Source organism: Bos indicus, chromosome X (assembly GCF_029378745.1).
Source record: "Bos indicus isolate NIAB-ARS_2022 breed Sahiwal x Tharparkar chromosome X, NIAB-ARS_B.indTharparkar_mat_pri_1.0, whole genome shotgun sequence".
Taxonomy (NCBI): Eukaryota; Metazoa; Chordata; class Mammalia; order Artiodactyla; family Bovidae; genus Bos; species Bos indicus.
This window is the reverse complement of record NC_091789.1, coordinates 23,873,321-23,892,562: the sequence shown is the minus strand read 5'-3', so window position 1 is coordinate 23,892,562 and position 19,242 is coordinate 23,873,321. Positions and strand designations below refer to the sequence as shown.

Below are 19,242 nucleotides of genomic sequence, written 5' to 3'. Positions count from 1 at the left end.
TTCTCCAGTAGACCACATTTTGTCAGAACTCTCCACCATGACCCATCTTCCTTGGGTGGCCCTACATGGCATGTCTCATAATTTCATTGAGTTAGACAAGGCTGTGGTTCATGTCATCAATTTGGTTAGTTTTCTTTGATTATGGTTTTCAGTCTGCTGCCCTCTGATGGTTAAAGACAAGAGGCTTGTGAAAGCTTCTTGGTGGGAGGAACTGGCTATGGGGAATCTGGGTCTTGTTCTGATGGGTGAGGACATGCTCAGTAAATCTTTAACCCAATTTTCTGTTGATGGGTGGGGCCGTGTTCCCTCCCTGTGGTTTGGCCTGAGGCTAAACTATGGTAAGGGTAATGGCAGTAATGGCAACCTCCTTCACACAGCTCCCAGGACTGTTTTGTTCAGTGCCCATGACACCACAGCAGGCCCCGATGGAGATTCCTGGACACTCACAGGCAAGTATGGCTCAGTCTCTTGTGGGGTCACTGCTCCTTTCTCCTGGGTCCTGGTGAACATAAGGTTTTGTTTGTGCCCTCCAAGAGTCTATTTCTTCCGTCCTGTGGAAGTTCTGTAATCAAATCCAACTGGCCTTCAAAGTCAAATTCTTTGGGGGTTCTCAGTCCCTTTGCCAGATCCCCAGGGTGGGGAATCTGTTTTGTGGCCCTAGAACTTTTGCAACAGTGTGAGAACTTCTTTGATAAAATTATTCTCCAGTGTGTAGGTCGTCTGCTCGGTGGCTCTATGCTGGGGCTAATGGTGACCTCCAAGAGGTTTTATGCCACACACCCTGCCTCCCAGGTCTGCTGCAGCCAGAGCTCCTGTCCCCATGGCAGGCCACTGCTGACCCGTGCCTTTGCAGAAGATACTCAAACACTCAAAGGCAGGTCTGGCTCAGTCTCTTGTGGGGTCTCTGGGTCCTGGTGCACACAAGGTTTTTTTTTGAGCCCTCTTTATACTCAAATGATTCTTAATTTCTTTCTATGGAAGGTCACCAATAGACATGAACATAAATCAATTATTTTCCTGGCCAGGTACATTGAGACTCTGTTGGTATTTAAACAGTTCATGGAAAAATATGTCAAGGCTATAAATAAGTTCTCTGTACACTTGAGATCGTGAATATTGTTTATGATCTGGGCCAAGAACAAAAACTGATTAGGAATATTCCCATATATTCCTGAGGCAGCTGTGATTTAATCCAAAGAAGATACTGACTTTTCCCATGAAATAATATTAACAACTAATATTATACCGATTGTCAAAAAGTGCAGTGGTCTCACATCCCTTTATTAAATACAAAATTGATGATATCAGGAACTTTATATGTATTACAAATATGTACACCATCCAGGAAGCACCATTGCTAAAGTGAAGTGAATTGAGGCAATGGTTGAGAGTTCTGTGCTTCAGGGAACACCAGCTTTCTGGTAAACTGACACATAACTGGGGGACGCAGCCCAAAGGAGATAAGGCAGGTAACAATCTTGTAAGTATTCAATAAGAAAAACTGTTCCCTGCTGAAGTGTACACAATTGGTTCATAAACTGTACACTTTTGTGACGTTTCTATTCCTTTAACAGTTTCATTTGGGTGATAACAATGTTGGGATGGGGAGGAGAGTGTGTCTGCTGGAGACCCATAGTGATTAGATCTGGCTAAAACTTCCTGTGGAAGCCTGAGGGTCACTGGAAGCTTGTCTGCCCTGTGGTAACATAAAGAAGCCATTAGTGAAAGGAGATTGCCCAGCAGTCACGGAATGACAGAGAAATAGCCTGATTATTAATTACAGCCTAGAACTGAGCAGGAGTTGAGACATCACCTCTGATAATATTAGTACTGGTCTGCAGGAGACAAGCTAATTAATTTCTAGTGAGGTATGAAAAGATGATTGTTTCTGGCTCGTTCCCTGCGGACCTGGTACCTCTTTTGTGAAGCGGCAGCTGAGGAGACTCCGGCGCTCGCCATGGCGGACGAAAAGCCCAAGGAAGGAGTCAAGACTGAGAACAACGATCATATTAATTTGAAGGTGGCGGGGCAGGATGGTTCTGTGGTGCAGTTTAAGATTAAGAGGCATACACCACTTAGTAAACTAATGAAAGCCTATTGTGAACGACAGGGTTTGTCAATGAGGCACATCAGATTCCGATTTGACGGGCAGCCAATCAATGAAACAGACACACCTGCACAGTTGGAGATGGAAGATGAAGATACAATTGATGTATTCCAGCAGCAGACAGGAGGTGTCTACTAAAAAGGGAACCTGCTACTTTACTCCAGAATTCTGTTGCTCCAGACCAAGAAGACATTCTCAATTAGAAAACCGCAATTTGGTTCCACCGCATCCTGACTACTACAGTATAGTTTCTCTATTCTTTCATTTTCCCCTTCCCCATTCCTTTATTGTACATAAAGTAACTGGTGTATGTGCACAAGCATATTGCATTTCTTTTAACTAAATGGCCAATGGTATGTTTTGATCGACATCAAATGGAGATGGGATGGGGAAAAATACTGATTCTGTGAAAATACCCCCTTTTCTCCATTAGTGGCATGCTCATCAGCTCTCTATCTTTATATTCCAGTAAGTTATTTTGCTCTCACTGTTTAACAAAAAAAAGAACAACATAAAAATTCTTGCATACCTTGTTCGATTGGAGAATTTTAATGTTTTTCATTTATCATTGTAAAACCAAGGACAATTTTATAACTTTTTTGTACGTAGCTGTTACATGTAGGGCAATCTGTCTTTAAGTAGGGATAAATTACTCTAAAAGAAATGAATCCTAGATAGTTTTCCCTTCAAGTCAAGCGTCTTGTTGTTTAAATAAACTTCTTGTTTAAAATGAAAAAAAAAAAAAAAAGATGATTGTTTCTTTAAAGTTCCATTCTATCTGGTTGCCTGGGTGATTCTGGGCATTCTGTACACAGAGATACAGAGATAGCACAGAGAAGGAAGCAAGCTTCACTCTGAGTGCTAACAAAACAAGTAAGTACAGTATTTATGTGATGGGTTTGGTTTTCTCTTCACTGTTGGGTGTTCTCTGTTACCCAGGATTGATTAGGAAGAGTCTCATAAATCAGAGGTGTGGTAAGAGCCTCAGGGAGGGTGGAGGAATGGAGGGTGGAGGAAGGGAGGGTGGAGGAAGGAGGAGGTGTTAGATATTGAAAGGTAGGAAGATTAGGGCAGAAAGGAAACTTGGCCTTCCCCACAACTGTAAAAGAGAAGGTATGGGACTTCCCTGGTGACTCAGTGGTAAAGAATTCACCTGCCAATGCAGGGGACATGGTTTCAATCCCTGGTCCAGGAAGGTCCCAAGTGCTGTGGGGAAACTAAGCCCACAAGCCCCAACTACTGAGTCCATGCTCTAGAGCCCGTGCTGTGCAACAAGAGGAGCCATGGCAATGGGAAGGCCATGTACCACAACAAAGAAGTTGGTGGTCACAAGGTGTGATTTGAAGGGCAAAAGGTGAGTGAACCTTCCCTACACACCCAGGTAGCTTCCTTATTCACACTTCAATCCCACCATCAGAGACTCATTACTTTGGCTCAGCGTTGCTCATTGCCTGCGGTTCTTTTGGACTATCTCAACATATTTTAAGTCCCCAAATTCTCAAATTAAAGAGATTTATCAGATCTCATTCCTCTACTCATAAAGGGGGACTTTGGAAGAACACTGGGCTCTTGAAACAGAGGCTAGGAAAAGGCAGTAAGGCAGTGCTGAAAAGAGGGAGGGGGGGTGTCTAGTAGACACCTGGTGGGATGTCTGCTTTGCTCACTCAACTAATCTCCTGTTTTGCTGGGAGGGCTTTCAAGAATCTCCTGGCTTGCTGATAGTTCTAGTGGAGACTGAATGGCTGGCCCAGAGAAGGTAATGGCACCCCACTCCAGTACTCTTGCCTGGAAAATTCCATGGACAGAGGAGCCTGGTAGGCTGCAGTCCATGGGGTCTCATAGAGTCAGACACGACTGAGTGACTTCACTTTCACTTTTCACTTTCATGCATTGGAAAAGGAACTGGCAACCCACTCCAGTGTTCTTGTCTGGGGAATCCCAGGGACGGGGGAGCCTGGTGGGCTGCTGTCTATGGGGTCGTACAGATTCCGACATGACTGACGTGACTTAGCAGCAGCAGCAGCAGCAGCAGAATGGCTGGCCAAGTGAAAATAAAGACACAGGCTGCCCATCACAAACACTGTTATCTCATCCCCCTGGCAATAAAGTCTGGGGTGCCCAGAAGTATTCCCTCATCTTCTGGAAGGTGTCCGTGTGGGATGGAGCCTGAGCAGGCTCTGAAGACATGCTAGTTTCACGAGCAGGTGGCCTAGACTCCCTTGTCACCTCTTCCTGCCACACTGTGGCCCCTCCTCAATCCATACCTGTGGCCTTATGGTAAGTTGCTGCTGCTAAGCTGCTAAGTCACTTTAGTCTTGTCTGACTCTATGCGACTCCATAGACGGCAGCCCACCAGGCTCCCTCGTCCCTGGGATTCTCCAGGCAAGAACACTGGAGTGGCTTGCCATTTCCTTCTCCAATGCATGAAAGTGAAAAGTAAAAGTGAAGTGGCTCAGTCGTGTCCAACTCTTAGCAACCCCATGGACTGCAGCCCACCAGGCTCCTCTGTCCGTGGAATTTTCCAGGCAAGAGTACTGGAGTGGGGTGCCATTGCTTTGGGTTACATGTGCTTTAATTTGCTTCCTGGGGGTCCCAGAGGCTGCTCTCCAGGCAGAGGTGCCAGGCTGGGCTCTCCTGCAGCGGGCTCCCCATGCCAGCCCTGCAAACCTTCGGGAAGGACCGTGTCCTCCTCCAGGCCGCCCGTGCCCTCCACGAGCTCCTCGTAGGTGATCTTCTCGGCAAATGGCCGCGGCCCGAGCAACTCCACCATGTCGGGCCCCTCCAGCACCTCCTTCTCCAGCAGCCTCCTGCCCACCTTGTCCACCTGCTCGCGGCAGCGCATGAGCAGGTCCAGGGTGCACGCATGCGTGGATCTGATGAACCGCCGCACCTCCTCGTCTAGGAGCTGGGCTGTGGCCTCGCTGAACGGTTTCTCCACCAGCGCCTCACCTGGCCGCGGGAGATTGAAGGACACCTGGCCCAGCTTCTCGCTCATCCTGAACTGCACAATCTGGGCATAGGCGCTCTGGGTGACCTTCCTCAGGTCGTCCTGGGCCCCCGTGGTGACCCGTCCGAAGAACAGCTGCTCAGCCACACGGCCGCCCAGCATGGCACACATGCGGTCAAAGAGCTGCTCCTGTGTGTACAGGTACTGCTCCCTGGGCAGGCACTGGGCATAGCCGAGCCCCTTGCCCCGGGGGACGATGGACACCTTGAGCAGGGGGTCTGCATGTTCCAGGAACCAGCCCACCACCGCATGGCCAGCCTTGTGGTAGGCCACCATCATCTTCTCATGGTAAGTTACCTATGACCAAATGATTTAAGATCAAAAAGAGATATATGAGCGTTCTGTTGCTGCTGCTGCTAAGTCGCTTCATTCTGAAATGCAGTATTTGGATGCAATTTCAAAAACGACAGAATGACTTCTCTTCGTTTCCAAGGCAAATCATTCAATATCATGGTGATCCAAGTCTATGCACTGACTAGTAGTGCTGAAGAAGCTGAAGTTGAATGGTTCTATGAAGACCTACAAGACCTTCTAGAACTAACACCCAAAAAAGATGTCATTATAGGGGAAGAGAATGCAAAAGTAGGAAGTCAAGAAATACCTGGAGTAACAGGCAAATTTGGCGTTGGAGTATAGAATGAAGTAGGGCAAAGGCTAATAGAGTTTTGCCAAGAGAATGCACTGGTCATAGCAAACACCCTCTTCCAACAACACAAAAGAAGACTCTACACATGGACATCACGAGATGGTCAATACTGAAATCAGATTGATTATATTCTTCATGGCAAAGATGGAGAAGCTCTTTAGAGCGAGCACAAACAAGACCAGGAGTTGACTGTGGCTCAGGTCATGAACTCCTTATTCCCAAATTCAGACTTAAATTGAAGAAAGTAGGGAAAACCACTAAGCCATTCAGGTATGACCTAAATTAAATCCCTTTTGATTATACAGTGGAAGTGAGAAATAGGCTGAAAGGATTAGATCTGATTCATGTCCATCAAGTTGGTGATGCCATCAAGCCATCTCATCTTCTGTCATCCTCTTCTCCTCCTGCCCCCAATCCCTCCTAGCATCAGAGTCTTTTCCAATGACTCAACTCTTCGCATCAGGTAGCCAAAATATTGGGGTTTCAGCTTTAGCATCAGTCTTTCCAAAGAACCCCTAGGACTGATCTCCTTTAGAATGGACTGGTTGGATCTCCTTGTAGTCCAAGGGACTGTCAAGAGTCTTCTCCAACACCACAGTTCAAAAGCATCAATTCTTCAGCACTCAGCTTTCTTCACAGTCCAACTTTCACAATCCATACATGAACACTGGAAAAACCATAGCCTTGACTAGACGGATCTTTGTTGGCAAAGTAATGTCTCTGCTTTTCAATATGCTATCTAGGTTGGTCATAACCTTCCTTCCAAGGAGTAACCCTCTTTTAATTTCATGGCTGCAATCACCATCTACAGTGATTTTGGAGCCCCAAAAAATAAAGTCTGACACTGTTTCCACTGTTTCCCCATCTATTTCCCATGAAGTGATGGGACCAGATGCCATGATCTTCGTTTTCTGAATGTTGAGCTTTAAGCCAATTTTTCCACTCTCCTCTTTCACTTTCATCAAGAGGCCTTTTAGTTTCTCTTCACTTTCTGCTATAAGGGTGGTGTCATCTGCATATCTGAGGTTATTGGTATTTCTCCTGGCAATCTTGATTCCAGCTTGTGCTTCTTCCAGCCCAGCGTTTCTCATGAGGTACTCTGCATATAAGTTAAATAAACAGGGTGATAATATACAGCCTTGACGAACTCCTTTTCCTATTTGGAACCAGTCTGGTGTTCATGCCCAGTTCTAACTGTTGCTTCCTGACCTGCATATAGGTTTCTCAAGAGGCAGGTCAGGTGGTCTGGTAGTCCCATCTCTTTCAGAATTTTCCAGTTTATTGTGATCCACACAGTCAAAGGCTTTGGCATAGTCAATAAAGCAGAAATAGATGTTTTTCTGGAACTCTCTTGCTTTTTCAATGATCTAGCAGATGTTGACAATTTGATCTCTGGTTCCTCTGCCTTTTCTAAAACCAGCTTGAACATCTAGAAGTTCATGGTTCATATATTGCTGAAGCCTGGCTTGGAGAATTTTCAGCATTACTTTACTAGTGTGTGAGATGAGTGCAATTGTGCGGTAGTTTGAGCATTCTTTGGCATTGCCTTTCTTTGGGATTGGAATGAAAACTGACTTTTTCCAGTCCTGTGGCCGCTGCTGAGTTTTCCAAGTTTGCTGGCATATTGAGTCCAGCACTTTCACAGCATCATCTTTCAGGATATGAAATAGCTCAACTGGAATTCCATCACCTCCACTAGCTTTGTTCGTAGTGATGCTTTCTAAGGCCCACTTGACTTTACATTCCAGGATGTCTGGCTGTAGGTCAGTGATCACACCATCGTGATTATCTTGGTCATGAAGCTCTTTTTTGTACAGTTCTTCTGTGTATTCTTGGCACCTCTTCTTAATATCTTCTGCTTCTGTTAGGTCCATACCATTTCTGTCCTTTATCGAGCCCATATTTGCATGAAATGTTCCCTTGGTATCTCTAATTTTCTTGAAGAGATCTCTAGTCTTTCCCATTCTGTTGTTTTCCTCTATTTCTTTGCATTGATCGCTGAGGAACGCTTTCTTATCTCTCCTTGCTATTCTTTGGAACTCTGCATTCAGATGCTTATATCTTTTCTTTTCTCCTTTGCTTTTTGCTTCTCTTCTTTTCACATCTATTTGTGAGGCCTCCCCAGACAGCCATTTTGCTTTTTTGCATTTCTTTTCCATGGGGCTGGTCTTGATCCCTGTCTTCTGTACAATGTCACGAACCTCCGTCCATAGTTCATCAGGCACTCTATCTATCAGATCTAGTCCCTTAAATTTATTCCTCACTTTCACTGTATAATCATAAGGAATTTGATTTAGGTCATACCTGAACGAAGAAAACAATAGAATGGAAAAGACTAGAGATCTCTTCAAGAAAATTAGAGATACCAGGGGAACATTTCATGCAAAGATGGTCTCAATAAAGGACAGAAATGGTATGGACCTAACAGAAGCAGAAGACATTAAGAAGAGGTGGCAAGAATACACAGAAGAACTATACAGAAAATATCTTCACGACCCAGATAATCATGATGGTATGATTACTCATCTAGAGCCAGACATCCTGAAGTGTGAAGTCAAGTGGGCCTAAGGGAACATCATTATGAACAAAGCTAGTGGAGGTGATGCAATTCCAGTTGAGGTTTTTCAAATCCTAAAATATGATGCTGTGAAAGTGCTGGACTCAATATGCCAGCAAATTTGGAAAACTCAGCTTCCGGAGTCCAGCTCCAGCAGCCAGGTATTCAACCTGAAGAGATGGATGGTGTCGGCGATGATGACAGCCTCTCAGTTTTCTTGGACTGCCTCTTTATTTCAAGTTTGTCGGCGGACGATGATGTAGCCTCTGACTCATAGTACGGGACTACATCTTGATGTAGCCTTTGACTCAAAGTATGGGGCTATAAGTTTATTTCAAGCTTCAGGTTGTGTTTTATACTTTGACAAAAGCATTAGGTCACAGGTTTGACGTTTTTAGTTTCCCCCACCCAGATTTACTGTACTTAACTTGTGATTACATTGTAACTCATGCTACATTCCTCAGTTTATTTCTTATCTTTCTAAATCCTGTTTGCCCTTAGCATCTTAAGATCATTATCTCCTAAAAAGGCTTCTAGCTATTCTTAATTAATCCTAAACCCTAAACTCAGCAAACTTCTTTTGCCATAAACATTCCCCTCACAAACAGGTCTCAGATAATAATCCTTCCCATGGCCTCAAGCTGCTCATCCTGGAACATTCTTTGTAAAGATCCTTGAACAGATTATTTGCTGGGCACAACTGCAAAAGGCTTTGTGCTTTCTCATGTTTCTCTCAAGAAGAATAAGCACCTTAACATTCTTTCCAGTCAACTCAACTGAAGAAAGGAAAGAAGAAGTCAGAGTCACAAGGCCTAACTTCTTCATCCCAGGGCCGTGCCTGTGAGATGAGGAGAGGGGGTTGGGGCCATGCCTCCATTTTCTCAGTAATGCCTAACATGGCTCCTGACACTCAGCAGTGGCTGCAGGACTGGAAAAGGTCAGTTTTCATTGCAATCCCAAAGAAAGGCAATGCCAAAGAATGTTCAAATTACTGCACAATTGCACTCATCTCACATGCTAGCAAAGTAATGATCAAAATTCTCCAAGTGAGGTTTCAACTAAGAACTTCCAGATGTTCAAGCTGGATTTAGGAAAGGCAGAAGAAGCAGAGATCAAATTGCCAACATCCTTTGGATCATTGAAAAAGCTAGAGAGTTTCAGAAAAACATATATTTCTGCTTTATTGACTATGCCAAAGCCCTTGACTGTGTGAATCACAACAAATTGAAAATTCTCAAAGAGATGGGACTACCAGACCACCTGACTGCCTTCTGAGAAATCTGTATGCAGATCAAGAAGTAACAGTTAGAACTGGACATAGAATAACAGACTGGTTCCAAATTGGGAAAGGAGTACGTCAAGGCTGTATATTGTCACTGCTTATTTAACTTATATGAAGAGTACATCATGACAAACCCTGGGCTGGATGAAGCACAAGCTGGAATCAAGATTGCTGTGAGAAATATCAATAACCTCAGATATGCAGATGATACCACCCCTATGGCAGAGAGCAAACAAGAACTAAAGAGCCTCTTGATAAAAGTGAAAGAAGAGGGTGAAAAAGTTGACTTAAAACTCAACATTCAGAAAACTAAAATCATGGCATCTGGTCCCATCACTTCATGGCAAATAGATGCGGAAGAAATGGAAACATTGACAGACTTTATTTTGGGTGGCTCCAAAATCACTGCAGATGGTGACTGCACCCATGAAATTAAAAGACACTTGCTCCTCGGGAGAAAAGTTATGACCAACCTAGACAGCATATTCAAAAGCAGAGACATTACTTTGCCAACAAAGGTCCATTTAGTCAAAGCTATGGTTTTTCCAGTCATGTTTGGATGTGAGAATTGGACTGTGAAGAAAGCTGAGCACCAAAGAATTGATGCTTTTGAATTGTGGTGTTGGAGAAGACTCTTGAGAGTCCCTTGGAGTGCAAGGAGATCCAACCAGTCCATCCTAAAGGAAATCAGTCCTGAATATTCATTGGAAGGACTGATGCTTAAGCTGAAACTCCAATACTTTGGCCGCCTGATGTGAAGAGCTGACTCACTGGAAAAGACCCTGATGCTGGGAAAGATTGAAGGTGGGAAGAGAAGGGAACAACAAAGATGGTTGGATGGCATCACTGACTCAATGGACATGAGTTTGAGCAAACTCCAGGAGTTGGTGATGGACAGGGATGCCTGGCATGCTGTAGTCCATGGGGTCACAAAGAGTCTGACACAACTGAGCAACTGAACTAAATTGCTTTACAATATTGTTTTGGTTTCTGCCATACGTCAACATGAATCAGCTATAGGTGTATGTAGTCCCCTTTCTCTGGAGCCTCCCTCCCACCACCCACCCCATCCTACCTCTCTAGGTTGTCACAGAGCACCAGATTTGAGCTCTTTGCATCGTACAGCTATCTAATTTTAAATATAGTAATGTGTATGTTTCAACGATACTCTCTTAATTCGTCCCACCCTCTCCTTTCCACCTTGTGTCCACAAAGTCTGTTCCCCTCTCTGTTTTTAAACATGTTTATGTCTCCTTTAGTTTGGGGCGGGGGTAGTGCTTAATCCTGATGGTCCTCCTAACAATTGTATTCAATATAATATTTTTTTTTCTTCTTCTACCAATGAGCTTTGTAAATGAATGGCTTACATCTATAAACTCCTGCCATCTGGCTTCCAGCCCAACCACGACTGAAACTGCATTCTTAAAGCTCGTGCAGGATTTCTGAAGCATTAAATGAAATAGCTCTCCTCAGTTCTGATTTCCCTTGACCAGGGGTAAACTTTTGAGGTTTAAAGCATCTTATTCCAACCTCTAAAACCACATTTTAAATGCATACTAGACATTTGTATTAGAGCATTCTATTGTTACTTCAACACAGTTAAAATGACTCATAATTTTCTCTACTGATGTTCCCTCTGAATGATTTTCCAATGTGTGACTGATGATGAGCCTGATGATGAGCCCTGTAAGAGCAGGGATCACACTTTTCAGGTACATTACTATAGGTCCTTCACACTGCTTGGATGTAATCAACAGTCAGTAAATATTTATTGAAATGAACAAATGAATAAACATCATTCTTCCACTCACTGAGCCCGAATTCTTTAGAGTCATTTTGGATTCACCTCCCTCCTTTGTTCCATAAATTACATCAGTGATGAAACCTTGTCAATTATGCTTTCAAAATGTCGTGATTGAGGGTATGGATGAGGAGTCACATGAGGAGACCTGTTTGACTCTTTGCTCTGCAATTGTCAAGCTCTGACTTTGGGCATGTTCCCTAACCTCTCAATTTTTTTATCTATAAAATGAGGATAGTAAGGGTACATTATGGGGTTAATGAGAATAAATGAGGTAATGTGTACAACGTGTTTTGCACAGCGCCTGGCACACAGCAAGGGTTCAATAAATGATAGTTATTGAATTATCTTTCACTGCTCCCCTAGAGAGGTTTACTTACTGCTTCATATCTTTGCTGTTTCTCTTGGCTTGAATGCTCTCCTTTCTTTCTGCCCATTCAAAATGCTATTTACTCTTCTTGTTAATTTTATTTTTTAAAGTAATACATATTCATAGTTAAAAACTTGAATAGATTAATAAGACTTCTTAAGCAAAAGAGCAGACCCCTACTCCATCTTGCCTAACTTCTGATCTGTACTAGGAAAGCAACCACTTTCAATAATCTTAACTGTTTTCTCTAACATTTACTTTCATATTTCTAAATAATATCCTTATACTGATGGTTCTTGATCTTTCCATTTTTAGATAAATACTTATTGCCATCTTATTATGGAAGATAAATATTTAGACCTCTTACAACACCATCCTTTCCAATTTACTTTCCCTTCATCCTACAAAAGAGTTTTCTCAGAATCTTGAAGGCCAAACTATATCCCAGTGAATTCACTGTAGCTACTTGTGATTGCCTTTTCCCCTCCACTAAAATAAAATACCCTATCCTTTTAACAGTCGGTTCTAGAACTGTGTGTGCCTTTGATATCATGATTACTAGAATACATCTACTTCCCCTTTCTTAAAAGCAACACAATATTAGATCATCCACAATCCCCTTGGACTTCTGTTCTCCATGATTACTAACCTCATTTGTCAGTACAGTATCCTCAATGTAATTAATATGGGCTATTTGGAGCACTATAACAGGGAACCCTGATCTCATCTGACAAAGTGACATTTAAGCTGAAATCTGAAAGACAAATTGCAAAGGCTATGAAAGCATTCCTGCGGAGATGGTTGCAAGTGCAAAGGCTCTCAGGGGAAAAGGAACTTTGGGAACTCAAGGAATAAAAGGCAGCCAGTGGAGAGGATGGAGCTTGGTGCATCATGGGGAAAGAAGGCTCACCAGGAGCTAGAAAGGAAAACAGGGGTTAGAGAATTCAGAGCCTTGAAGCTGAGGTCCAGGCAAGATCTGAGCCTTATCCTGAAACCAATGAGAAGCTACTGAAAAGTCATAAGCAGGGGAATGATTTTATCTGATTTGCCTTCTAAAGATTTCTATGATTGCAGGGTGGGGAATGGACTGGGGAGGGCCAAGAGTTAGAAAGATACGGGTAAAACTGGTTTCAAGGAAACGTTAAGGGCAGCTTTGTAAGGGAGAACAAAATTTCAGATGGGCAAAAGGTAGTCTTGTGAGGTACTTTAAAAAGCTCAGCAGAAACCTTGGAATTTCTTTAACTTGCTGATGGCAGTGATAGGCATGCTCATATAACAGCTTCAATTTTTTTTTCCTTTTTTTTTTTTTTTTTAGTATTAGATGGAGGAGGGGACTCCTCCTCCCGCTCCTCCTCACCCTCCTGCTGAATCCCCGAATTGCTGACCAACCAATTGATCCCAGAAGCAGTTTGCCTCCCTCCTTCCCAAGCCTGGACAGCCTCCGGTCCCCACTGGATGGTCTACCCACTTGCCATGGTGAGATTTCTGAGGGGTTGAAGCGACCGAGGGGCTTGCACAGAAATAGGGCAGCAGAATTGAAACGGTCAAGGAAGAACAGTTTCCCTTCCGTTTCTGGGACGGCATGCACTAGCTCTAGTCAAGTTGAGATGGTAAAAAGGACAGGAGACTGCTTCCTCTGAACTCCTGCCTACAAGGAGCCTGGGGCTTCAGCTGCAGTCAGCTGAGGCACCATGAGAGTTGGTGTTATATACCATGGGGTCTGACAGTTCAGACAGCCGGAAGTTAGTTTTTGCAGTTCTGTTTATGGAACTGGCCGAATGAAAATGCTGGCTGATGGTCTGCTTTTCATAGCCATTGACAACAGCTTCCTACAACACCTGGGTCTTCTTTGGAAGCTGTGAAGAGGCACTGAAAAGAACAAAAATAATTTCTTCTTGTCTAAAAAAAACCCCAAAACTCACAAAGTAATCTGAATGTGTGTGAGAGTAACTCTTATTCAGGTTGCACTTGGATACGGAAAGAAACTACCTTGCATAAACTGCAGGTTTTGCTGAGCATATTTGATTTTTGTGGGATTGCATTTTTATAGTCAAGCAAATTAGTCTGGACCCATGAATATAGGTGTTGTGATGCAACAAACTAGGAAGATGAGGGAGAGACGGTGGAATTACAGTAACAAATGAAAATTTGACCAACAATATTTCTATATCTTGGGAGATCCTAAAAGGTTTGTTTTTAAGCTGGACAAAATGGCAATGGTATATGAGAAAATACTCACACAATGATGTGTGAGAGAACACCGAAAACCAATATCCAGTTCTCTAAAGTTTTTTAAGTTGGTCTGTTTGAATCTATAAGCTAAGTACATTTTTAAAATTTATTTCACAAATTGCATATGGAAAGATATTACTTATTATTTACTAGTAAGCACTTGCATATCCAAATGTCTAAATTCATTTTCTATTACCTATTTCACTGATAACAATGTCTCTTATTGATAAGGATTCTACACTTTGCCTAGAACAATTGACAACAACCTCTTCAACCCACAAATTCCAGTCAATATCTAGAACAGTGCCTGCCACATAGTAGGTATTCAACAAACAATAAGTGTATTAAATTACGTTAGTCATTCTCCTCAACAAAAGTAGTCAGCAAAACCTTTTCTATTTGAAAATACACCTTTGAAATATTAGAGACCAAAATCTAAGATCCATTTTGCCAATATAACAAAATATCCTAATATCTGATTGGGCTTCCCAGGTGGTTTAGTGTTAAAGAATAACCCTGCCAATGCAGGAGACACAGGTTAGATCCCTGGGTTGGGAAGATCTCCTGGAGAAGGAAATGACAACCTACTCCGGTATTCTTGTCCAGAAAATCCCATGGACAGAGGAGCCTGGCGGGGACTGAGGGACTAAACAACAGCAGATTAATAGACATCTAACATAAATCTTAAAAATCATTAGACATGGCCTCAAGGGTAAGTAAATGCAAGGAACCACAATAGAGAAAGAAGTGGAAATGGACGGTTTTACTTCTAGGCAACCAGGACAGTTTGGGAACCTACCTTATGTGCCCTGCACTTAAGGCAATGAGGACGGGCTACTAGTGGCTCACACTATCAAGTGCAGACTTCCCAGGTGTTTCTGAAGATCCTAATGGGGAATGCAAAAGTAGGAAGTCAAGAAACACCTGGAATAACAGGCAAATTTGGCCTTGGAGTACGGAATGAAGCAGGACAAAGGCTAACAGAGTTTTACCAAGAGAATGCACTGGTCATAACAAACACTCTCTTCCAACCACACAAGAGAAGATTCTACACATGGACATCACCAGATGGTCAACATCAAAATCAGATTGATTATATTCTTTGCAGCCAAAGATGGAGAAGCTCTATACAGTCAACAAAAACAAGACCGGGAGCTGACTGTGGCTCAGATCATGAACTCCTGAGTGCCAAATTCAGACTTAAATTGAAGAAAGTAGGCAAAACCAGTAGACCATTCAGGTTTGACCTAAACCAAATCCCTTATGATTATACAGTGGAAGTGAGAAATAGATTTAAGGGACTAGATCTGATAGAGTGCCTGATGAACTATGTATAGAGGTTGATGACATTGTACAGGAGACAGGGATCAAGACCAGCCCCATGGAAAAGAAATGCAAAAAGCAAAATGGCTGTCTGGGGAGGCTTTACAAATAGCTGTGAAAAGAAGAGAAGCGAAAAGCAAAGGAGAAAAGGAAAGATATAAGCATCTGAGTGCAGAGTTCCAAAGAATAGCAAGGAGAGATAAGAAAGCCTTCCTTAGTGATCAATGCAAAGAAATAGAGGAAAACAACAGAATGGGAAAGACTAGAGATCTCTTCAAGAAAATTAGAGATACCAAGGGAACATTTCATGCAAATATGGGCTCGATAAAGGACAGAAATGGTATGGACCTAACAGAAGCAGAAGATATTAAGAAGAGGTGCCAAGAATACACAGAAGAACTGTACAAAAAAGAGCTTCATGACCAAGATAATCACGATTGTGTGATCACTGACCTACAGCCAGACATCCTGGAATGTAAAGACAAGTGGGCCTTAGAAAGCGATCACTGACCTACAGCCAGACATCCTGGAATGTAAAGTCAAGTGGGCCTTAGAAAGCATCACTATGAACAAAGCTAGTGGAGGTGATGGAATTCCAGTTGAGCTATTTCATATCCTGAAAGATGATGCTGTGAAAGTGCTGCACTCAGTATGCCAGCAAACTTGGAAAACTCAGCAGTGGCCACAGGACTGGAAAAAGTCAGTTTTCATTCCAATCCCAAAGAAAGGCAATGCCAAAGAATGCCCAAACTACCACACAATTGCACTCATCTCACACGCTAGTAAAGTAATGCTCAAAATTCTCCAAGCCAGGCTTCAGCAATATATGAACCATGAACTTCCTGATGTTCAAGCTGGTTTTAGAAAAGGCAGAGGAAGCAGAGATCAAATTGCCAACATCCACTGGATCATGGAAAAAGCAAGAGAGTTGCAAAAAAACATCTATTTCTGCTTTATTGACTGTGTGGATCACAATAAACTGTGGAATATTCTGAAAGAGATGGGAATACCAGACCACCTGACCTGCCTCTTGAGAAACCTGTATGCAGGTCAGAAAGCAACAGTTAGAATTGGACATGAACAACAGACTGGTTCCAAATAGGAAAAGGAGTACGTCAAGGCTGTATATTGTCACCCTGCTTACTTAACTTATATTCAGAGTACATCATGAGAAACTCTGAGCTGGAAGAAGCACAAGCTGGAATCAAGATTGCCGGGAGAAATATCAACAACCTCAGATATGCAGATGACACCACCCTTATGGCAGAAAGTGAAGACGAACTAAAAAGCCTCTTGATGAAAGTGAAAGAGGAGGGTGAAAAAGTTGGCTTAAAGCTCAACATTCAGAAAACGAAGATCATGGCATCTGGTCCCATCACTTCATGGGAAATAGATGGGGAAACAGTGGAAACAGTGTCAGACTTTATGTTTCTGGGCTCCAAAATCACTGCAGGTGGTGACTGCACCCATGAAATTAAAAGAGGGTTACTCCTTGGAAGGAAGGTTATGACCAACCTAGATAGCATATTAAAAAGCAGAGACATTACTTTGCCAACAAACGTCCATCTAGTCAAGGCTATGGGTTTTCCAGTGGTCATGTATGAATTGTGAAAGTTGCACTGTGAAGAAAGCTGAGTGCTGGAGAATTCATTCTTTTGAACTGTGGTGCTGGAGAAGACTCTGGAGAGTCCCTTGGACTGCAAGGAGATCCAACCAGTCCATTCTCAAGAAGATCAGTCCTGGGTGTTCATTGGAAGGACTGATGCTAAAGCTGAAACTCTGATACTTTGGCCACCTCATGTGAAGAGTTGACTCATTGGAAAAGACCCTGATGCTGGGAGGGATTGGGGCAGGAGGAGAAGGGGACAACAGAGGATGAGATGGCTGGATGGCATCACCAACTCTATGGACGTGAGTTTGAGTGAACTCCGGGAGTTGGTGATGGACAGGGAGGCCTGGTGAGCTGTGATTCATGGGGTCCCAAAGAGTCAGACACGACTGAGTGACTGAACTGAACTGAATGGGTTTTCGAGTTCTCTCGGGGCCATGCCTGCGCACACATCCTGGGCATCTACCCAGAGTGTGTGTTGTTTTTCTTAGATCATCTGGCACGTCCCCGCTGACCCCTCCCTCCACCCTGGACTTTGCCCACGGCGCTCCTTCCAAAGCCTTCTCACATAGCAAGGTCCAGTTTAACCTCCAGTGCTTTCGAGAAAGCTTCCCAGACCCCCTTTTGAGGTGCACCGGTGCTCTCAGCACTTGAAGCCTCTCATCTAGCAGTCAGGACTTTCTAACCTGCTGTTTTTGCAGGTGAGTAGCCCCTTACCACAGTGGGGCACCCCGCCCCCGCCCCACGCTGGGGAGGTCTTTTCAGAATTCGCTGTATCCAGCCCCTAACACAGCCGAGTACAAAGAAAATGCCCAGGAAAGATCTGTTGAAATGGATCTAAACCCCAGAGGGGAAAGGAGAAGTGCCCGTGCCCAGCATTAAAGGCCCTTCACGACCCCCAGGGGAGGCCCGCGGTGCAGCTGGCCCTGTCCCCAGCGCTTCGCTGGCAGGAGACGGTGCCGCGGCGGAGGCTCCTATTAATGCCTCTGATCTCCTTCGACTAATTTCTTCTTTACTTTTGCAGAGGAATCTACATTCTGCTCCAGCAGCCTCGGGGCACGCCGTTAAAGGGCGGTGCAAACCGAGCGACGTGGGCGTTGGGATGGCCAGTCTCAAGGCAATTTTAGCTTCGGCTTTCCTACGTAATGTTTAAAGTTTCGCAAACTCCAATTCTAAACTAGGAGCCAAGGGGGTAGAGCGTTTCCTGGTGCACAATTTTTCGCGTCCCAGGGAAGGTTCCGGGCATTCGTGGCTTTGCCTCACCGATCCTTTTCACATTTCCCACCGCGGGGAATCTAAAGAGCGCTAGTGGCCTCCACTTCCAACCCGAGCCGAGAACCGCGGTTCAGCCCTGAGGTCTCAGCCACTTCCTCCTTCAACCCTCTGGGCAAACCCAGAGCGGGCGAATGGGGGAGCTCCCAGCCTACGGTACTAGGCGGAATCGGAGGCATGGCGGGACTACAACTCCCAGGATGCTCTGCGAGAAGCGAATGGGCGGGGCTAGAGGGAGGGGCTTGGGGTATAGGCGGGAAGGGGGGGGCTTGGGGGTGGCAGGGAAATCCCGCCCCGCTGCGCGGCAGCGGCGACACAAAGCCTGACTTTACAACCTCAGAGAGAAAGTGGAAGTGAGATGGTTTAGGTAGGGAGACAGGACAAGAAAAAACCTGAGGAGGGAAAGGCGCGTAGGTAGCTGAGTGAAGCGAGGGTAGTGGGGAGATCCGCGCCTCGGCACACGAGGAGGGGGGCTCTTATAATTAGTCCCCCAGCCCGCGCCCCGCCCGCGCTGGGGTCTCCACAGCGCCCCGCCGGTCCCGGCTCCTCACGCAAAGCCCGGCTCCGCCCCGCCGGGAGCGGGGAGCCCGGTTGCCTGGCGGGTTCGGGGCGGGCCGGCAGGCTGCACCGTGGCTCCCCGGCCCGAGTGCGGGACGGCCGGCGCGGCTGCCGCGGACCGAGGAGGGGCTGTGAGCGAAGCGGAGCGGCGGACGAATTAGGGCCGGGACAGGGTAGGCTGCGGCTTCCGCACGAGCCAGGGGAGTAGTGTCGGGCTGAGGCGAGGTGAGGCGCGGGGCGCCTCGGGAGGGTCCCCCGTGGCCGCGAGCGGGGCGGGCGCACGCGGGCTGACCGCGGAAAAGCGGGCGGTGGCTCCGCGGCAGGGAAGAGTGCAGACGGCGGGGTTCCGAGCCCGGCGCTGGTGGAGAGCTCTGGGCGTCCCCCTCCCGCGGGAGGAGCCTAGCGCTCCTCCGCCATCCCTCCCCCGCGCGTTCGGCTCGCTATCTCCACGGGCTGCTGCGGGAGAGGCGGGGCCACC

General features: G+C 45.1%; 1 protein-coding gene and 1 pseudogene across 1 annotated transcript in view; both read left to right on the top strand.

The window, feature by feature from the left end:
• Positions 1–1,897: 1,897 nt before the first annotated feature.
• On the top strand, positions 1,898–2,640 carry LOC139180883 (small ubiquitin-related modifier 2 pseudogene; annotated as a pseudogene).
• Positions 2,641–2,927: 287 nt separating this feature from the next.
• Positions 2,928–19,242, top strand: part of ATP11C (ATPase phospholipid transporting 11C) — a 185,000-nt gene continuing 168,685 nt past the window's right edge. Inside the window, exons 1-2 of the mRNA XM_070783453.1 lie at positions 2,928–2,980; positions 13,086–13,246. Of these exons, the coding sequence (XP_070639554.1) occupies positions 13,226–13,246 (21 nt within the window). The 5' untranslated portion in view covers positions 2,928–2,980; positions 13,086–13,225. The remainder of the gene's footprint in view (positions 2,981–13,085; positions 13,247–19,242) is intronic.